The sequence below is a fragment of the Frieseomelitta varia genome, unplaced genomic scaffold, assembly GCF_011392965.1.
Source record: "Frieseomelitta varia isolate USP_RPSP 00005682 unplaced genomic scaffold, Fvar_1.2 scaffold_833, whole genome shotgun sequence".
In the NCBI taxonomy this organism is placed as follows: domain Eukaryota; kingdom Metazoa; phylum Arthropoda; class Insecta; order Hymenoptera; family Apidae; genus Frieseomelitta; species Frieseomelitta varia.
Genome location: NW_025110627.1, coordinates 16,711 through 37,551, shown reverse-complemented (window position 1 = coordinate 37,551; position 20,841 = coordinate 16,711). Strand labels below are relative to the sequence as shown.

The 20,841-nt window shown below is 38.2% G+C and overlaps 1 protein-coding gene across 3 annotated transcripts in view; it reads left to right on the top strand.

Moving 5' to 3' along the window:
• Positions 1-2,042: 2,042 nt before the first annotated feature.
• LOC122536413 (GAS2-like protein pickled eggs) overlaps positions 2,043-20,841 on the top strand; it is a 23,277-nt gene continuing 4,478 nt past the window's right edge. The window contains exons 1-5 of one of the 3 annotated variants that reach the window (XM_043668773.1): positions 2,043-2,239; positions 5,918-6,002; positions 6,942-7,365; positions 7,549-7,951; positions 14,942-15,515. In XM_043668773.1, the coding sequence (XP_043524708.1) occupies positions 2,083-2,239; positions 5,918-6,002; positions 6,942-7,365; positions 7,549-7,951; positions 14,942-15,515 (1,643 nt within the window). In that variant the 5' untranslated portion in view covers positions 2,043-2,082. Of the gene's footprint in view, positions 2,240-5,917; positions 6,003-6,941; positions 7,366-7,548; positions 7,952-14,941; positions 19,543-20,841 lie in introns of those variants that run through there. The other 2 variants (XM_043668772.1, XM_043668771.1) reach the window with 2 other exon arrangements.

Below are 20,841 nucleotides of genomic sequence, written 5' to 3'. Positions count from 1 at the left end.
TGATTCTCTTTCAAACCAAAAGCCAAATTAAATTTCTGGTTTCATAGAAGTTGTTTAGATAGTAATTTTTGGAAATGGGTGAAGTACTAAACGAAAATTAACACAGTACTTAACATTCTCTAGACGTATAAACATATTTCTCAGCGAAAAGGCATTTAAAGATGTTACAGTGTATTTAGAATACACGTGACTTGGTTTGTGTATTTTTTTCTATTGAAAATATGTAGTATAGGTTAGGCTTTTCAGATGTAATTTTTAATTGTAAGACTAAGGAAAAAAGAAACTAGTTTTCTTCACTGGTATCTAGTGATTCCTAGATTCATGTCAAAATATTATTATCCCTAGATTGGAACGTTCTGCATTGAAAACTGGAGGCATGTATTGAAATCAAATTGAATTTCTGTTTTAGTAGAAATTGTTTAGGTATAATTATTTGGTAATAATAATTATTTGGTAATGGGTGAAGTACTAAATGAAAATTGACACAGTACTTAGAATAAAAACATGTGACTTGGTTCGTGGTATTGAAAGGTGAGAGACCAAATGTTAAATTAGGTTTCCTAGATTTTAGTAGCTAGTGATCTAGTAACTTTTAATTGTAAGTCGGAAGAAACTAGTTTTCTTCACTGGCATCTAGTGATCCCTAGATTCATGTCAGGAAATTATCCCTAGACTGGAACATTCTGTATTGAAAACTGGAGGGCAAGTTTACTAATAAGTTAATAAAAGAAATTAAATTTCTGTTTTAATAGAAATTGTTTAGATTGTAATTTTTGGCAATAGAAGAAAAGCAATTGCAAAGTATCGTACGAAATTAGCTGATGTTCTCATTCATGGATATTCGTTGTATTTCTCATAGGAACGGTGAAAAAGATACGATTATTTACCCGATCTTAGCTAAGTTTCCACGGTTTTGTATCTCTAGACATCGCGGTCCCGATTAGAATCTAAATCTGTCCCACGTCGGAGTACGTGTTGTAAGAAAACGTGAAATATCAGCCGGCCTGATTACGTCCGCAGTCTAATTAGCCAAGTATTTCGAGGTCTTTCGGAACGATCGATTCGAGATTCCACAGAGAATGACTTGACGTCGGCCCAGGTTTTTCCCATAAGACCATACTCGCGGGTGATCGTTCCCATTTCGATACCCAGGGTATCGAAAACATCCTTTACTCTAAAATAAAAATAGTGCGAGAAAGTATCGCTCGGAGGGAATTTCTCAAATAATTCATGAAACAATGCACTTTCAAATAACGTTAGAATAATATCGAGAATATCTTTTATGATATGAAAATTGCGTGAAAAAAATTACCTGATGATACAACTCTTCACGCAGTTTAAACAACGAAATAATGTTAAAGTAAATTAATATGAAATAGAATTATATTATATTATATATAAAATTATATATAATAAAATTTGTTAAAATTTGTTAATTAAATAATATTAAAATAAAATTTGTTAATATATAATTATACATAAAATAATACTAAAATGAAATTTATTAATACATAATTATATATAAAATAATACTTAAATAAAATTTATTAATATATAATTATATATAAAATTATATTAAATAAAATTTATTAATATATAATTATATATAAAATAATATTAAATAAAATTTATTGATATATAATTATATATAAAATAATATTAAAATGAAATTTATTCATACATAATTAATATATAATTATGTATTATTATATATTAATATATAATTAATATAATATATAATATAATTAATATATAATAATATATAAAATAATAAAATAAAATTTTTTAACATATAATTATATATAAAATAATATTAAAGTAAAATTTATTAATATATAACTACAGATAAAATATAATAATATATAATTATATATAAAATAATAAAATAAAACTTGTTAATACATAATTATATATAAAATAATATTAAAATAAAATTTATTAATGTACAACTATAAATAAAATATAATAATATATAACTGTAAATAATAATTATATATAAAATAATATTAAAATAAAATCTGTTCTCGAATGTTTCAGGTTCGAGACTTGGTGGAGAGGTGCACGTGCCCGACGCAGTTCCCGATGATATGCGTCTCCGAGGGCAAGTACCGTATCGGAGACACGAAGGTGTTGATCTTCGTGCGAATTCTTCGAAGCCACGTTATGGTGCGAGTGGGTGGCGGCTGGGACACCCTCAGCCATTATCTGGACAAGCACGACCCCTGCCGATGCAGGACCTGTAAGTTAACTCTCGACACGTCTCCCAAATTTTATTTTCGCTTTATTTTCCCCCCTCTTTGTTTTTTTTTCTTTTCCTCGCCTTCTTCTCTTTTTCGGTGTCATTCTCTCAGGAGGCGTTCGCCCCTTGAAACGGACGAAGAGAAAAAGAAAAAGAGAGAAAAAAGAAGAAAAATATTGGACACGGATGAACAGTTTAAACAAGGATGAGCTCACTGTCGTCGAAAATAAAGATGATGATCGGACACTTTCGATTTTGTTACGTGTTTACTAGCGCGTTACAACAATTCCCATCTTGCTTGGAAATTAACGAGGCGTCGTAGGATTTCTGCTTGTCAAAGAACGATTTAAACGCGTCTCCCTCTTTCTCTCTGCAAGAGGAAGATCGATGATTTTAACGGGATTTTAATTCGAGCTGACAAATCGTTCGGGCCGAGATTGTAATTTTAGAGAAATAAACGTTTAACGTTTCCCCGTGTCGTTGTGCAGGTGTGACTTATGCCTGCGATAATCTTTCATTGCGTCACACGCGTAAATTACGCGTTATTGAATAACCAGAGTTAACGATTTAATAACTCGACGTTGATTTAACTGAGTATTATGTTCGATAATGTGTCTCTTTTAACAAATCGTAGTTTTAATAAGAAAAAGAAAAAAAAAAAAAAAAGGAAAAAAGAGGAAAAGAAACTCGTAATATTTGCGTCATTCGACGCAGAGATTGGAGGTGTTGCAATTCTCTCTCGATTAAAATATTTCCGTCGTAAAGTACACTGTTGCATCTCGCGTGTCAGTGTGATCAAATTATATAATCCATTCGTGGCAATTCGATGCAATTCAATTCTGATTTGAGCGACGAGTGGTATCATTCATTCAAGAAGGGAATTATAGTTCTTTTAATCGTCCACCAATCACGCGCGTAAATTATACGTTTGTTGAACGACAGAATTTACGAGATCCTGGCTTTATAGAGTCTCTCATCTTAAGTGAGACATGATTCTCGTTTCTTTCGAATTGTCACATTTTCATTTAACTCTCGGTCAGTTGTGCAGTTATCAAATATATAGACGATAGTGAAACTGTAACGATAGTGATTTATAAAAATCATACTTCTCGTTCGACGTGTGCCAGAATGATTCGAAAGATCGCCCAGCAGTCTAGTTATAATAAATTGTAAGATTTGGTTTAGCGAGTCGCTGTATAATCCGCACTTAAACTGCGTTGCGACTTAAAATAATGAAAATAAAAATAAAAAAAGAACACTCGAGAGAACGAAATAAACTAAAAATCTGGCATAGAAATTTGATTATCAAGTATAGAGAAAGAAATTTTACAAATATTACACTCCTGTCCATAAGTCAGCGTGACATTACGACAAAATGAGGTAATTATATTTGATGAAATAACTTATTTTACGAAACGAAATTACTACTTACTACATATGTATAATATCTAGAATACACATAGTATATATGTCAAAAATCTTACCAAGTTATAGTGGTAACATATAATGTATCTTACATCTTTGTGCAGATATGACGGCTAGAAGTAACCGTGGGCATCCTTTCATTTAATTTTAACAATATTTCGGATCATGGATTTCTTTCCACGCTTCTTCTAATTTCTTCCATAAGTCTTTTCTCCGATTTTGCACAGACTTCTGATGTCTTCTGTCCAATTCATCGATTGGATTTTTTAAACATATATACATACTTTTGATATACTTTGAAATATTTATTCAGACCGATATATATATAAAATATCCGTTGTTTTCAAGCTTCATTATTATAAAATAGAGTAAATGAAGTACATATAACATATAAGATTGTATAATAAAATCAACCCAGAAAAGTATATCTCTATTCTAGTAACTATTTATTGATACAAAATGGCAGTTTAGTTCAAGATCTCGACCATATAATTTGGCAGTGCCCCAGTCTCAACGACAATAGGAATCTCTTAATTAATAAACTATGTGGAATGGGTTATTTCCCTCCCCACACAATGGACTTCTTTTTAAGCAAACCATATATATTACTCCTCTGTTGATTATTCACAAATTTCTCAAAAGCCACAGTTGGCATCTGTACCAGATTTGTGTCGAATGCTTAGCTATGTTTCTCAGTGACTCAACAGTTCTCTTATTTTTAGTTGCAAGCTCTAGTTATAAGTATGTAAATAGCAAACATGTGTCTTAGTTGTATATCAGCCTAATCCTTGTACAAACGTTTGCGAAATTGTTTCTGTACTGTTAGTATGCACAGCAATATGCATGCTGCTAATAACCCTGTAGAAGGTTCTTAGTTCAAGATCTCGACCATATAATTTGGCAGTGCCCCAATCTCAACGACAATAGGAATGTCTTAATTAATAAACTATGTGGAATGGGTTATTTCCCTCCCCACACAATGGACTTCTTTTTAAGCAAACCATATATATTACTCCTCTGTTGATTATTCACAAATTTCTCAAAAGCCACAGTTGGCATCTGTACCAGATTTGTGTCGAATGCTTAGCTGTGTTTCTCAGTGACTCAACAGTTCTCTTATTTTTAGTTGCAAGCTCCAGTTATAAGTATGTAAGTAGCAAACATGTGTCTTAGTTGTATATCAGCCTAATCCTTGTACAAACGTTTGCGAAACGTTTGTTTCTGTACTGTTAGTATGCACAGCAATATGCATGCTGCTAATAACCCTGTAGAAGGTTCTTAGTTCAAGATCTCGACCATATAATTTGGTAGTGCCCCAATCTCAATGACAATAGGAATGTCTTAATTAATAAACTATGTGGAATGGGTTATTTCCCTCCCCACACAATGGACTTCTTTTTAAGCAAACCATATATATTACTCCTCTGTTGATTATTCACAAATTTCTCAAAAGCCACAGTTGGCATCTGTACCAGATTTGTGTCGAATGCTTAGCTGTGTTTCTCAGTGACTCAACAGTTCTCTTATTTTCAGTTGCAAGCTCCAGTTATAAGTATGTAAATAGCAAACATGTGTCTTAGTTGTATATCAGCCTAATCCTTGTACAAACGTTTGCGAAATTGTTTCTGTACTGTTAGTATGCACAGCAATATGCATGCTGCTAATAACCCTGTAGAAGGTTCTATAACGTAAATAAATAAAAAAAACCTATTTGACTCAAAATAAGCAAATGTCCGGTGACTTATGGACGAGAGTGTACATGTCTCCACTGTCCAAGGGTCAAAATCACGTTACTTTAAATGTTCAATCGTGCACGAGCTCCGACTTCGCTCGAGCGTAAGCCAAACATCCTGAAAAGGAAGAAAAAAGGGCAGGGAAGATTAATGATAGTCGCGTTCATTTTCCAACGTTAAATCCACGAGCAAACGCGCTCGCGCCTCGTCTTTTCGTCTCGAGGCATTGAAATCGCCGAGCTTACTTAAGGTGCTTATTAACCTCTAAACGACGCGGACGTTTCAATTATCCTTTAACGAGCTTATCCTACAGCCACAGCGGGGAACCTTGTCTGCGAAAAAAAACGCGCCTATCGTGTAACAAATTGCGCCATCCACAGCATTATGCACGCACATGTACACGTCACGTGTTTTTCCTTGTTATTACTATTGTTGTTGTTGTTATTGTTGTTATTGTGTGTTGTTATTATTATTGTTATTATTTTGTTGTTATTTTTTTCCCCCCTTTTGCTTGTTGCAGCTCATCGCTCGATGATCTCGGCGAAGTTGATTCAAAAGGCCGGAGGGTCGTTCGACCTTGGCAGCGCACAGGTGCATTACGAGAGGTGAGTAATTTTCTTGGTTCTAACGTGTCATTTGTCTGTCGGCGGTCATTCATTCTAGAGCCGGAGATTTTCTGTCGCGCTTCCTCGATAAAATGATCGCTGGCTCGAGGAGATTACGTCGCATGCTTCTATCAGAGCGAGTAACCTCGGCCAATCTCGCCTCCGTTTAAACGTTTTGCTTGCATTTCGCGGACGTGGTCGAAATATCTCGAGTTTTCGTCTGTGTTTCTTTTTTTTTTTACAGTCAACAGTTTTCGTCTTTTCCTTTTCGAATTTTTACACTCGGTCGCTGAAAATTTCGAGAAGTCCGCGAACCTCGAGCGGTTTTTAAATTTTAAAAAGAGGAAAGTTTTGTTTCCTTGTGTTTGTTCTCGCAACTAACCCATGTCACTAACCCTTATGTCCGGAAATCTTAACATCATCTGCTTCGTTTCTTGCTGACATGTCTTCAATGTCTATACTATCTGATCTATGACCCCTCGGCATGCGAATTTCTTTTGGAATTCTTTAGACGAAAATTTACCAGCGATTGCTTCGTTGAAAAGAGTATGAAGCACGTCTCAGAGACGCTTATTGTCAACGTTAGCTCAAAAAATCGTGCGACATCATTGCGCGTTAAGGGGTTATAGATCAGAGAACGAAAATTAAAGATTAAAGAATGAACATTCTCTAAACACTAAAACTTGGAGATTAAGTGATGAACGAGTACGCGTAAGCGATTTTGCAACGGAGGGGGTAGGCAAAGTGCGTCTTTTCTTTTCGAAAAAATAAAACGTACAAAAGTACAAAAGTCAAAAATCTCGGAAACCGCGAAGAGGACGAAAGTGGTTAAAAAAAATTCTCGAAAATTCTCGAAAATCCGACGGACAGAACGCGTGTCCCCGGGTTTGCCTGCCCCTGACGCGTTCCAGAGAGAAAAAACCGGCTGCTGATCCGCAGATCACCTCCTAGAACACGACGGAGCTCGGCGTCGAGCGTCGGCTCGTGCGCGGGCACAGCGCAGAATCAGCAGTCGGCGCAGCTGCACGCGGCCAGGAGCGTCTCCAGCAATCGGTCCCGATCGCCCACGCCCCACCAGCCTGCCAGCAAGCAGCAGCAATCGAACAGCGACGAGCAACGAAAGATCAACCGATCGAGGAGCCCAACGCCGCAGAGGAAGTTCCTGGGCAGCCCCGGCCATCAGCCGGACTTCGGCAAGCAACAACGATCCAGATCGCCGACACCGAGGCCTCAGCTCCGATCCAACAGCCCGACGACCAAGCTCGAGCACGCGAAACACGGATCGTACGTGGACTCGTCTGCTAGAACATCGAACGAGGAGTCTCGTTCGCCGACTCATTACGGAAGGCATCAGGAAGCTAAGGTGAGCGTGTGAGGAGATTTGGAGAATCTTCTCTGGGTGGAGTTTATTTATGGGTGTGTTATTTGGGGCTTCTGACTGAGAAATTAGAAGTTTTTGTATATACGTTTGTAAAACAATGTATAAACATTTACATTCTGGAAGAAATTAGTTTTTAAAATGCCCGCTTGTCCGATTTGTCCGTAGGATGCGAAGAACGTTCAGGAGACGCGCACGAAAGTGCCCCTGACGGAGGAGTTCACGAAACGATACGTGGTGGACGGTGGCGTGGCCCGCAGAACAGTGGAGAGAGACGACACGCCGAAATACGAGCCGACAATCTACAACTACAAGTGTCGCGAGGACTCGAGTAGCCGCAGCCCAACGCCGAGTCCACCGGCGATCAAGGAGCCAGTGTTGGAAAGTTTCAGCAAAGACGTGACCGGGAATGTACACTATACAAAGTCGCCGCACGACGGGGAGCATTCGGACAATTGCAGCGAAGTGTCCGACGAGGGTTACCGAAGCTTAGGAGCGGTTCAGCCGGCTAGCGGAAATGGAAATCCCGCGACGTGCACGCAGGGTTCGCCTACGGTTGCCGATTGTCAAAGTGAGTGTAATTTTCTACCTATATTGATCTCGTTTTGATTTTCGATTTTACCTGAGTTATCGACGAAATTTATCCATTAATGTTAATTATAATAGTTGAGTCATTCGATTGGGGAATTGATCCTTAAGACGTTTAAGTTAAGCGACTTTGAGTCTTCTTTTTAGGTTTCCTAGTCTCCATTGTCTACAAACTTAGAGTAGAGTACTGTCCGTTGTTTATTGTAGATAAGCATGGAACTTGTAGTGATGCAAATATATTCCTTTTTGAATAAAAAAATTTAGCAGATTGGCTATGGTGAAATAACTTTGAAGATATAACGAGAATATAGCAGAATAGAATATAATAGTAGAGATACAATATAGAATAGTAGAGTGTAGAATATAGAATATAGTATAGAATATAATAGTAGAAATATAAAATATAATAATAATAGAGATATACTATAGAATAGTAGAGTGTAGAATATAGAATATAGTATAGAATATAATAGTATAAATATAATATAAAATATAATAATAATAGAGATATACTATAGAATAATAGAATATAGAATATAGAACATAACGTGGAATATAATATATTTAATAGTAGAGTATAGAGTATAATAGTAGAGTAGAATATAATAGTATTGAAGACATAACATTTGATGTTAGTTACGGTAAGACAACTTTGAAGATATAACAAGACAAGATAGCGAAATCTTTTTCAATCATAACTTTAAAAACGCAGCAAAAATCCTTTTGTTGCATCGAAGCGTAATTAGAAATTTCGCGCGGAACGCGTCCTGCGCAGAACAATGCGCGTGACGAGTCCTGCGCAGAACGATGCGCGTTGACATAAAATAAAGTACACCAGCTGACCGATCACATCTTCTTACCGATTACATTTCGTACCGATTGTTTTCGACACGAAGAGTATCTTTTTTCAGCGCGCAGTCGCACGATCCCGTTTGTTCGCGCACTGGGATTTATGGTCAGTTTCAACTGCGTGGGTTGGCACGCCTGTTACGCGAGTATCGTGTTGTAATATGCCGGCCGGGTCGAGGCTATCGCGGGGATTCGTGAATAGCGAAAGTTTTGGGGGTTAGGTATTTAAATGTGTCTCGATTATTAGATTCTTTTAAATCAGACTCTTTCGAGTGCTTGTGGAAATGAGAAACTTGTCCTGATGAATAAATTCTGTTTCTAATTGGCTTTTAACGAGGAGATTAGAGGTTAGAATAGGTCAGATCTTTTGAATGCTCTTACCAACTGAGAACTCCTTTTATAAATCTTTTGTATTAATTTCTTTTGGGAGATTAGAAGCAATGCACATTAAATTCAATTTATTTCTCCGTAACTAGAGAACTGATGGACCGCTTTATGGAAATTGTTAATAGCAACGGAAACTGTTCTTGAGAGAAAATCTACATCAGACGAACAATATTCCATTGGAAATTACATACGATATTCATCAATCATTTACGATTGATATTAATTCGTAATGGTATGTAATAGTAAAATCATAATAGTAATAAAAATATTTACGATTGATATTAATCTGTAATGGTAATAATAATTGCAATAACAAAACCTGTATGAATATATGTGATATTTTTCCAATGGCTACATCTCTTATATAGCAAACAGCGTATCGTATGAGTATAAATACTCGTAGAAGCTGTCCTCGGATGTTAAATGACAGCGTCAAGCAACAAGACGAGAGAAAGAGAGAGAGAGAGAGAAAAGAAAGAAAGCGTGTTGGCTAAATAGACTCGTTTAGCGTATGGGTTGTTTCATAACAGGGCGCCAAGTGAAATCGTCCCAGCGATCGCGATAATCGCATCCCGCTGCGAAGAAAACGCAAAACGCTCGCGCGTAGCTTTTCGATCGAAGCCAGTCATTCAGTTTAATACGAGCGTATCAGGGGTGCACAAAACCAGCCATTGTATGTTTACTTGCTCCCCTCTGTGTTTCAACTTTCTCGAGTGCTCAATACCTTTTCTTTTAAAAATATGTAATGTGTTCACGTGCTTTCCAACGTGAACCTCTATTTTTATCACACTTTAAATAAAGGAATAATTTTCTCTCAGAGATTTATAAATTGCTTATTATTAAATTGCTATCGAGGCGTGAAAATGTTCGGTATATTTATTTAATTAACACGAAGGATGAATTGTTTTAATATGCCAAAATATATAAAATACAAAATACAATATAATATAAAATATATAATATGCAGTAACATAAAAAAATATCTGTTATGAAATTCTACAGATTTTCTCCCAAGTTCTAGTATTTAAAAAATGTCGTATTTATTAAATTGTTGAACAATATAAAATAATATAAAATATATAATATGCAGTAACATAAAAAAAATCTGTTATGAAATTCTATAGATTTTCTCCCAAGTTCTAGTATTTAAAAAATCTCGTATTTATTAAATTGTTGAACAATATAAAATATTATAAAATATATAATATGCAGTAACATAAAAACATATTCGTTATGAAATTCTACACATTTTCTCCCAAGTTCTAGTATTTAAAAAATATCGTGTTTATTAAATTGTTGAACAATGATATAATATGAAATAATATAAAATATATAATATTCAGTAACATAAAGAAATATCTGTTATAAAATTCTACGCATCTTCTCCCAAGTTCTAGTATTTAAAAAATATCGTATTTATTAAATCGTTGAACAATATAAAATAATATAAAATATATAATATGCAGTAACATAAAAAAATATCTGTTATGAAATTCTACACATTTTCTCCCAAGTTCTAGTATTTAAAAAATATCGTATTTATTAAATTGTTGAACAATACAAAATAATATAAAATATATAATATGCAGTAACATAAAAAAATATCTGTTATGAAATTCTACAGATTTTCTCCCAAGTTCTAGTATTTAAAAAATCTCGTATTTATTAAATTGTACAATATAAAATATTATAAAATATATAATATGCAGTAACATAAAAAAATATTCGTTATGAAATTCTATACATTTTCTCCCAAGTTCTAGTATTTAAAAAATATCGTGTTTATTAAATTGCTGAACAATGATATAATATGAAATAATATAAAATATATAATATTCAGTAACATAAAGAAATATCTGTTATAAAATTCTACGCATCTTCTCCCAAGTTCTAGTATTTAAAAAATATCGTGTTTATTAAATTGTTGAGCATTTATTACATTGTTGAACAGAAAGAAGATATTATATCCCGATATTGCATCCAATATTCTGACATACGTTCTCTGTAATATTTATTTTTGTACATCGGCGAGCTCTCTGCTCAGATTCGAGCGAACGAGACGGCAGATTGATTGCTTAATAGCACATGCAGATGGAATCAATGGCTTTTCAGACTCTTCTTGCAAAGATCTATGGTATCTGGGAAGTTGATATACCGCGGAACAAGCGTTTATCTGGTAACTTCTATCTGAGATTGTCAGGCCTGACAACGGGGAATTTAATTCGCGTCTGAGCTCGATGGATCTCCGCGATACTGTCCCACCCTTTCAGCTCTTTTCTACACGACATCAGCACGTGGAATTGCCTCGTGCGCTTGTTTTCGTTGCGTTTCGTCCCATCGTCGAGCCGCTCTACGTCTTCATCTAGAGGAAAGTAGCCTGTAACCCGTTTCAGAATTCCCAATCTAGGGGAAACTAGATCGTCGGGCACGCGTCCTGATTTAATCGAACATCCATTCGCATTTCTGTAAAATGTATATTTCAACTCTCATCCATTCTTCGTGACAATTTGACGTTGGTTTCTTGTCAAAATATCATGTTATCTCGCAATGCACGAGCATAGGTATAAAGGAAGGTGCTTTAGATTTTAGATCAGATCGCTGGAGTAAACATTTTTGACAATTACGATCGTTATTATCGGTTTTCAATATTCTAATTTCGAAAACGGTGATCCCGAGACTTCCTGCTTTAATTTCAAAACAGGAAGTTCAACGACATTCTTCCTAGACTAGAACGAAGGGAAGAAGAGGCCAAGTAATGAAACAAATGAAATCCTCACAAATAACTAAATAAAGCAATTCTTTCTTACGAAAGGAAAGAGAAAGCGAGACTGTATTAATTAAATAATTAAACAATTGTTTCTTACGAAAAGAAAAGAGACTAAACAACTTCTTCCTCCTCGCGAAGGGGGACTAAATAATTGAACAAATCCTTCTTGCAAAATGAAAGCGAAAGTAGACTGAATTAACAAAACAATTCTTCCTTTAAAAAAAAAAAAAAAAAAAAAAAAAAAAAAAAAAAAAAAAAAAAAAGAAAAGAAAAAAATACTGCTAGTAGCTAGATAATTCCTCGCCAGATCGAGACACGCAAACTAGAAAGAGGCCGGGAGTTTGAAAACGCGAATAAAGAGGTTAGGGGAGTAGTAGTACGCGGAAACGGTGTACCGTGTGTACCGTGTGGAAAGATGGGAGTATGTGTCAAGTGCGTGAATCAAGTGGTGTTCGAGGCGAGGCGTTATCGAGGATCGACCGCTGGCGATTGTTCCGTGGACAGGTTGTTGTTGAGGATCGCCCACGCTTCGCAGATACCTGCACACAAATACCCCCCTTTCCTCGTTGTAATCCTTCACAGGCCGGTTAAATGTCAGGTTACGCCTGTGTATTCGTGTACTTTGAATATTAATGAGCTACAGGGTGGCCCGAAGAAAATGGGGTTGCGCTCCTTCTCCTCGATCGTCCGCTATTTTGTTTACGTTAGAGCGATGGATTGGACACGAGCCACCGCGGCTGGCTTCTGTGAATGAATAGATTTCCTTTTTCGTGCGGACTGTGGCTCGGGAGAAGTGGCTCGGGAGAAGTGATTTTGAAGGAGAAAGTAGTTACAGGCACTGTTGGACATTCAGGATCGCGGAGGCGTAGCAATAGGGATTTATCAACGAGAGTTTTTTTCAGCCTTGTAGAACTTTGGAAGGGCAACACCAAGATTTTGAAGTGTTGAACCGCTGGCAACTGATTTGCGGACCGTAACGAGCGACCATAAACCGTATACGATAATTCGTCGCTTTCTTTTTCATTTGAACTCGTCGGATAGAAATGATCGAGAAGCAACAAATTTATTAGGCATACTTCAAATTGAGAAATATATTGCAATTTTGGGAGAAGAAATTGTCGACGTGCGTGGCACGTCATTCCAAAGTTTGGAATCTAGTATTGTTCTCGAGTCTCTGGAGGAGGGAAACGTTGAAGTTTCGGAGAATTAGAAATTTAGAGCCGACATCTGAATATTTTAGAACTTGCAGATCCTGAAAATCTGAGAGCATTTAAGATTTTGGAGTGTTGAAAGTTTAGTGTTTGGCAGGGAAGCGTTGAAATTTCGGAAATTTGGGACTCGCCAATCTTGTGAGCTTGTATGTAGATTCTGAAAATTTGATAGTTGAAGCATCTTCGAATTTTCGAAAAAAAAAAAAAAAAAAACAACAACAACGAAAGAGTTCAGACATAAACCAGAGATTGCATTCGGCGTCCAAATTTGGTCACGAGAAATGATTATTTTCTCAGTAATTATTCTCAGTAATTATAGCGTCGATGAAGAAATCAAAAGAAAAGTCTCGTTAATTGAACGCGAAGGCTGGCGAAACGTTCACGGCGGGTGAGAACTCCGAACATAAAGAAGTCAAAGGCGATTATCTCGATCGTACATTAGTCTGGTTGCCCACGCAGTGCTATTCGGCCATCGTCGAATCCTAAATCCCGTCGAAGTCCGCTCGAACAAACAGCGAGGCAGCTGGTGACGTTCCTTGCCCAACATTCACGCGCGATCGCACGTGGAAACTACCGCGATTCGACGTTACGCAATCACGATTGCGTATACTGATCACGTTCCTCGCAGTATCTCTTCCTCTAATTTTTTTTTTTTTTTCTTTTTTATGCAAGATTGTACATCCGGTAACTTTTTACTGATTTTTTTTTTGGCTGGATTGTATGTCTAGTAATTTTTTAATCCTGGAAATTTAGAATTTGCAAGTTTCTAAAATATATATATATATATATATACATATATATATATATATATATATATATATATATATAGAATTATCCTGACATGATTAAAAAGTTACTAGATGTACGATCTAGCGTAAAAAAGAATGTGTATAATTTTTGTGTAGAAAATTATTCTATATACAATTGTTATATCTCTGTTATATAGTGTATATAATTATTTTTTATTTTCTATTTCCATCTTTGATACAATATACATCTTGTAATTAATATATACATATCTTGTATATCTATAAATTATGTACAACGCTTTACACGATGCAACATGTTCTAATAACTGATGTTTACTGAAAACTCAGAAGAAAATCGTGAGTCAAGGCGTGACAAAGTTAACAATAAAAGTAAAAGGAGCCTAAAGAAAGAGAGACTAAGGAACTAAAAGCAACTACTTTATCAAACTATTTTAAAAGGAACTATTTTTATCAAAACTAAAAAGGTGTTGGATTCCGTGTAATGGAGTCAACGCGCTTACAATTTAGAAGAGTTTATTCCCTTACAGTCGTGGTCGTGTATGAAATAGGATGATATACAATGATTTAGAATGTCTTAGAATATGATGAATGTCTAATGCTTTTAACGATATAGAATGTCTCTATAATGATTTAGAATGTTTTATGAGTGTAATGTCTCTAAAGCATGTCCTTACATGTATATATTTGGTTATCATCGTCAAGTGCAAGAGGAAGGAGCACAGATGACCAACTATTGAATCTTGCCCTTATAACTAACTTCATTCACAGTCCACTTTTATGTGGACTGTTGCTAGCTTATTGTCAGTATTTGCATAGATTCAATATTATATTCCCCGGGTTGGTCATCCAATAAAGGGCTAATATTTGTTCCCATTTTCACAAAAAACCTAAATTTCGAAGAGCAAACCTACAAATTACCAATTCCGAGTCAGAGTATCACAGTGGAAAAAATCCCTAACCTCTCTGCTTCCCTGTTTCGCCTGTTGCAGAGCAACCCGTGCAGGAAGAGAGGTCCTGCGTCGAGACGGATAGCATCGAGACGGGCCTGCGAAAGACGCGCATAGGCCCAGCCAGCCCCCTCCGTGCCTCGCCCTCGAGGAGCGTGGCCTCCTCCTCCGGTGATCGGACACCGCGCGCCAATTCCATCGTCCGCGAGAACAGCAACGTCTCGAGAGCCTCGTCGGGCAGCAAGACCCCACGCGACAGCAACTCCAGCCCCGAAGGTAGCCCGCTGAAGCGCGGAACCATCCGGAACAGCCTCCGGAAACCACCGCCAACCGGCAGCCTGAGCAAGGCGTCCGTCGTTCCGAAACCGTGTCAGAGTCCGGTGAGCGGCAGCAACACGTGGAACGGCAGACAAACACGACAGAGGCCCAGCATCCAGTCGGACACGTTTCTGAGCCCAGGGCAGGCATCGTCAGCGGCGCCGCTATGCGCGACCACCGCCGCCAACCCGTCGGCCAGTTTCGCGAGGAAGAGCCCGGCCAGGCAGAGTCTGCCACGGCAGAGCTCGAACGGCGGCGTCCAGTACGACAGAAACGGTAGAAGGGTGAAGACCACCGGGTCACTTCAGTCCTCGCCGACCAAGGTGAACCCGCTGCTGGAGCAGATTCTGCAGAAGGTCGGCCATCTTCAGGACGAGCGCGAGGTGATGCAGAAGCTGCAGGATCTTCTGAGGGACTATCAGGCGCACAGCGGAGGGGACGGTGTGGCGAACATGGAGTTCACGAGGGCGTGGATCGACGGTAACGGGACCGTGGCGTTGCCGCAGGACAATCAGATGACGGCCAGTCCTAGGAAGGATCCGAAGCCTGCCTCGGAGAGGGGAGGTTTCTCGAGGATACCGGCGCCGGTCTACAAGAGGCCGATGTCCGTCGCGTCCGACAGCGTGTGAAGGCTTCGACGACGACGACGAGCGTGTGTCCTCGAGCGTGTCATCGGGCTTGGACTATGCGCGAGCTGAGACGTTCCCTCGTTTCGTGGATTCTACGCGGTTTTTTTCATGATCGCGCGGTGGAGAGGGTGAGAAAGGGTGATTGCGTGAAGGTGGTGGTTCCCCGAGTCGGCGACACTGACTGGCATCCCCGTCGAATGATCGTTGGCAATGATCGTTTGGAGACACTGACACTCTCGGTGCGTTTGGTAAGTGATCAATAACTGCGATCGACGACCCTGGTTTTAAATACTCGGCCTACGTTATCGGCGCGTTCCTGTTTTTAACGCTAGAACTGAAAAACCAACTAGTGAAAAAAATTTCCATTTCCAGAGACAAAGTAGTGTGAAAGAAACGGATACCACTATTTGTAACACGATAGGACACGCGAGCTTTTACTTACATGTGTTACATTTCACGATATACCGTTCTGTGTCTAATTAATCATTTTGATAGTTCTGGTGTTAAATGTTTGGCCTAGACGATCGACAGTTGTTCTCTAGCCTTCTAGAGAAAAAGAGATATCGAGAATGATCCGACAGGGGGGGGGGGAGGATTTGTGTAATCGCGAGATTAAGCACAGAATTGCAAGTTGGCAGAGTGTCTAACGATCATTGCCAAAGACAGGCCCTTTTGGAATCCGTTCTCCTAAACTTCTCAGTCTCAAATTTCAGTGTATGTAGGGGCCAGTTAGTTCTCAGTCAGGGGAAACACTGTTTGTGAAAACGCGTTTCTATGGTGCTTGGCAGATCACCCTTTCCCTTGTGGAACCTCGTGTAAATAGCGACGCTCTTGTCGAAAATTCTACAAAAGAATCGTTCCCATTTTCTATCCGTTTCGTTTAGAGAGCAGATCAATCACTCTTCCCTCGCGAATTCCATCGAGAGTCAGGAGGGAAGAGGTTCGAGAAAAAAAAAAAAAAAAATCTCAGCAAATCCGCGTTCTTGAAGACTCTGGTTTTCCACGATGTCGGATCGAAGGCGGCATAGTGTGGTAAGGAAGCATAACCAGGGCCTTAACGGTACGGGGTCGATCAGTTTAGCTCGTAGGAGTCACGGTGTATATCGGGGTGGTGCTTGCATGGTGCTGAACGAGATGACGTTCGTGATTCAGATAAGATTATGATAAGGTGACCAAAAGTAAAAGAGTTTGCAGAACGAAATGCATCAATAAAAACAAAACAAAACAAAAAAAAAAAGAGAAGAGAAAGAAGAAGAATAACTGAAGAGCACGACGAGGAAAGGAAAAAAAGAAATGAAGCAGGTAGGTTTTTAGATGTTAGGATGAAGGGACGAGAGAGGCTCGGTCTCGTCGACGAACAACAACGATTTCGATTGATGAACAGACGGAATTCAAGCGGGCAAATTAGCTGGTGTGCCGGCTCTTGCGTTAATGGCTTCCCGATCGATTTGCTTCCAGTCAGTTAATTGCACCCCGGCTGACAGCTCGTCGATTGATCCGAGACGAGAGATTACACCTTGCACCGTGGACACACGCGACGTGATTTCTTTCTCTCGTCGTGACACGTTTTCCTTTTTTTCTTTCTTTCCTTTCCCTCTCCTCGCGTGACTTGCGATCGATAACTCATTGCCTCTGTTTCCTATTGCGAATTTTTTTTCCACTTATCCATCTTTTATACCATCTCAGTTCTTTGACCGGAAGCGAAAGACGGGTTGGAGGAAATTTGTTTTTGGAAATTTTTAGTTTTCAGAATCTTTGGAGCATGGGAGAGCGAAAAGTTGGAATACTGAGAATACTTCTACTCTTTTCCCTTTTTTTTTTTTTTTTTTTTGGCTTATTTGTTTGTTTTGTGCAGAGGAGGACGTGTATCTGTTAATTTAGAACATTGACGACGAGGGGATTTATTTATTCGAGGCACATTTGGAATTTTTTGGACGAAGGAAAGACGAAAGGCTGGACAGTAGTTTCGCAAAATGCGAAACGTTATCTCATTTTATGTAAAATAGACAGTGGAAGTAGATTCGTTTCTTGAAATTTTGGGATTCGTGTGAATTCACAAAATCCATTGGCTTCTGGGAAATTGTACATAAAATCAGTATAATGTAATTGTACACAAAGTTAAAAATCTTGATTAGAACTAAAAGTCAATTCTAATTACTTTATTAAAAATTAACAATCTCGAAGGTTTTTTTTTATTTTTTCTCGGCAATGAAAATTCCACAAAATTGAAAGTTCCCCACTGCCAAAAAATTCCACTTGAAAAAAAAAAAAAAAGTCAGACTAGAAAATCGTCAAACGTGAAGTCGTTCTCACCCCTCGAAAGAATCTCCAAAAAATCGATCGCAAGCTGACACCTAAGAAAGAAACAAAGAAAGAAAGATGAATCGCGTCGTGTCGTGTCCATTTTCATTAGCTTAACGCACGTTACGCAACAGGTCGACGAGCGTAAATCGCGATCCCTCAACGATCTTTGTGAAGAAAGAAAAAAAAAAAAAAGATAGATAGATAGATAGGTAGATAGAGAGAGAGAGAAGCGATCGTGGAGGAATCGACGAGAAGATCTCGGGCTTCAGAATTTCTACGTTCGATGGTAATTCACCGCGGCCCTCCGGTCCGGCGAGAAATTATTTATTTATATAGTCTATCGGTTGTATTTATTGAAGACGATTTATTTACGCGTTACGAGTTCGCTTGAGGGAGGAAAGTGGCAAAGAGGAAACAGCGTGTAGCCGAGAGTCGTAGGTAGAGTTAGAAAACGAGAGAAGGAAGCGGAAAGAAAGGAGGAGAGACGAAAGAGAAATCAAATTCACCCCGGAGAACAGAGAACTGTATTATTGTATGTAGATAGCGACGTGTCGTCGGACAAAACGCCATTCCAATGTTTCACTGTTTTTTATACCAAACGCGAGCGTAGCGGCATTTTGTATCAAGTGTCTTGCGATGGGGCGGGGAGGGTGGGACGTGGTTTCCGGTTTCTCGCGGAAGCCAGAGGAACGGAAGTTTCTGCAGGGGGGGAAATTTTTGCGTAGGAGTAGACAGTAGGGTAGATTTACAACGTTGGATTGAATTGAAACGGTTCGATTAAATTTTAAATAGAAAATCAACAACGACAACAGGCTTCCCTTAAATTTAACAATAAAATTTCTGATTCATCTCGAGATCTCGTGGTCCGAGTCAGCGAAATGGAGATTGAACGATACGGAAGTGAAAGATAAAGGCGGGGGAAAGATCAAACCGTCGCTTTCACGTTACTTTTATATTATCGATAATTTTGCAAAATTTGCGAAAATTTCACGCGTACGAAACGTTTTCGAGGACGAAACGTAGCCTAGGAAGATGACCTACAGAGAGCGAGGAGTGCTTGCAAATCAAAATGAAGCTACCTACTACAATTTTCGTAGCGAGACAAACCGAAGGAATAGAGCGAATATTTTTTTAACAATTTGCCTAGTGGAGAACTGTCGCGTTCTCGCGGCCTAAGCTCGGCCTCTCGTAGGCTTCCGTTTCTTCGGCAACGACCGCGTCCCGCCGCAGAGAACACCGCGGTCCCCACCACCCGCTGATTAATACTAATTAAGAGGTACACTTCCCCGGCGGGAAGGCAGAGAAGTTTATTTTGTTGACCAGATGTTCGAGTAGAGATAATTGTAACGGGATATAACGTGTCCTCGGTATACAGGTGGGCGAAAGAGAGAATGAAAAATGGAATTATTTTTTAGCGAGGCGCGTTAGGCGCGCTTCCGGAAGTTGCTGTGGCCTCTGCGATGCTTGGGTCTTCTTACACGCGATTGCACGTATCTACCACGGTTTTATCTCTACTTTACTTTACGTTCATCGCGAGGTGGAATTTCACTTTAGCTTATTAATCTTCGAATGTGTTATACTTTCATTTCAGTGAGTGTACGTTTTGTTTTGTTCGGAGGGTTTCTGAAAAATGTCAAATGAGAATACCTTAGGCAATTAAAACTTGAGGTGGCAAAGCAAAACTGAAGACGTTTTTTTTTTTTTTCAATCACGCGGTAGCATAGCTTTTCGTAAAAAATTGATCTTCTCCTGCGCCTCTTTTTCCCTTTCGTGCGACGCATGCCAAAGAATTTTCTATTCTCGTTTCGTTTCTCTAGATCTTGCGATTAATTAAAAAAGAAGAAAAAAAAAAAAAAAACGTCTTCGAAAATGAACGATAATAACCAACCCTAAGATAGATAGATATATATATATATTTTAATTCCCATCCCCTAGTGTAATTTTATTTTATAAGGACACAATTTTCTACGAAAATGGTGAAAAAAAAATCACAAAAAAAAGGAGATAAATGAATAAAATTGATAAATACGTAACACTGAAATACGTAATAAAAAGGTCGCAAAAGTCCAAGAGGTGTAAGAAAATATTCGTAAAATAATACTTCCCGTCCAGAACCGTTCTCGATACAGACATTCAGACTGTGAAAAAGCAAAAAAAGAAAAAAAAAAAAAGAAAAAAAAAGAGAAGAAGAAAAGGAAGAAAGATCAGAGGCCACAGTAGTTCGTTCCGGAAGGCGCAACACAAAATTGCTCGTAGATTTTTCAAAGTCTCGAAAGACGGGGCAGAGGAGGAGGGGGGGTGAAAATAATCGCCAATCGTGTTTTATAAGCTTAAGCTTCGTAACCCCAAGCAGCTGCGGTTTTTCTGACCGCGTCAACGACGAGGAACGAAAAAAAAAAGAAGGAACAATAATGATGATTACCAATATTAATATTATTATTGCAGCAGTTGCAAAACCATCGCTATTATTATTAATAATATTAAGAATGATTATTATTATTATTATTATTATTGCGATGATTATTATTATTACGACTGTTATCATCATCGTCGTCGGGCAAGGATGACGACGACGATAATGATGACGGGACGATTGATCATTATGATTATTATACGCAACGTTGAGTATGTTATGTTATATCATTTTATCTACGAGAAGTTGTACATTGAGAGAAAACTTGCATTAAAAAA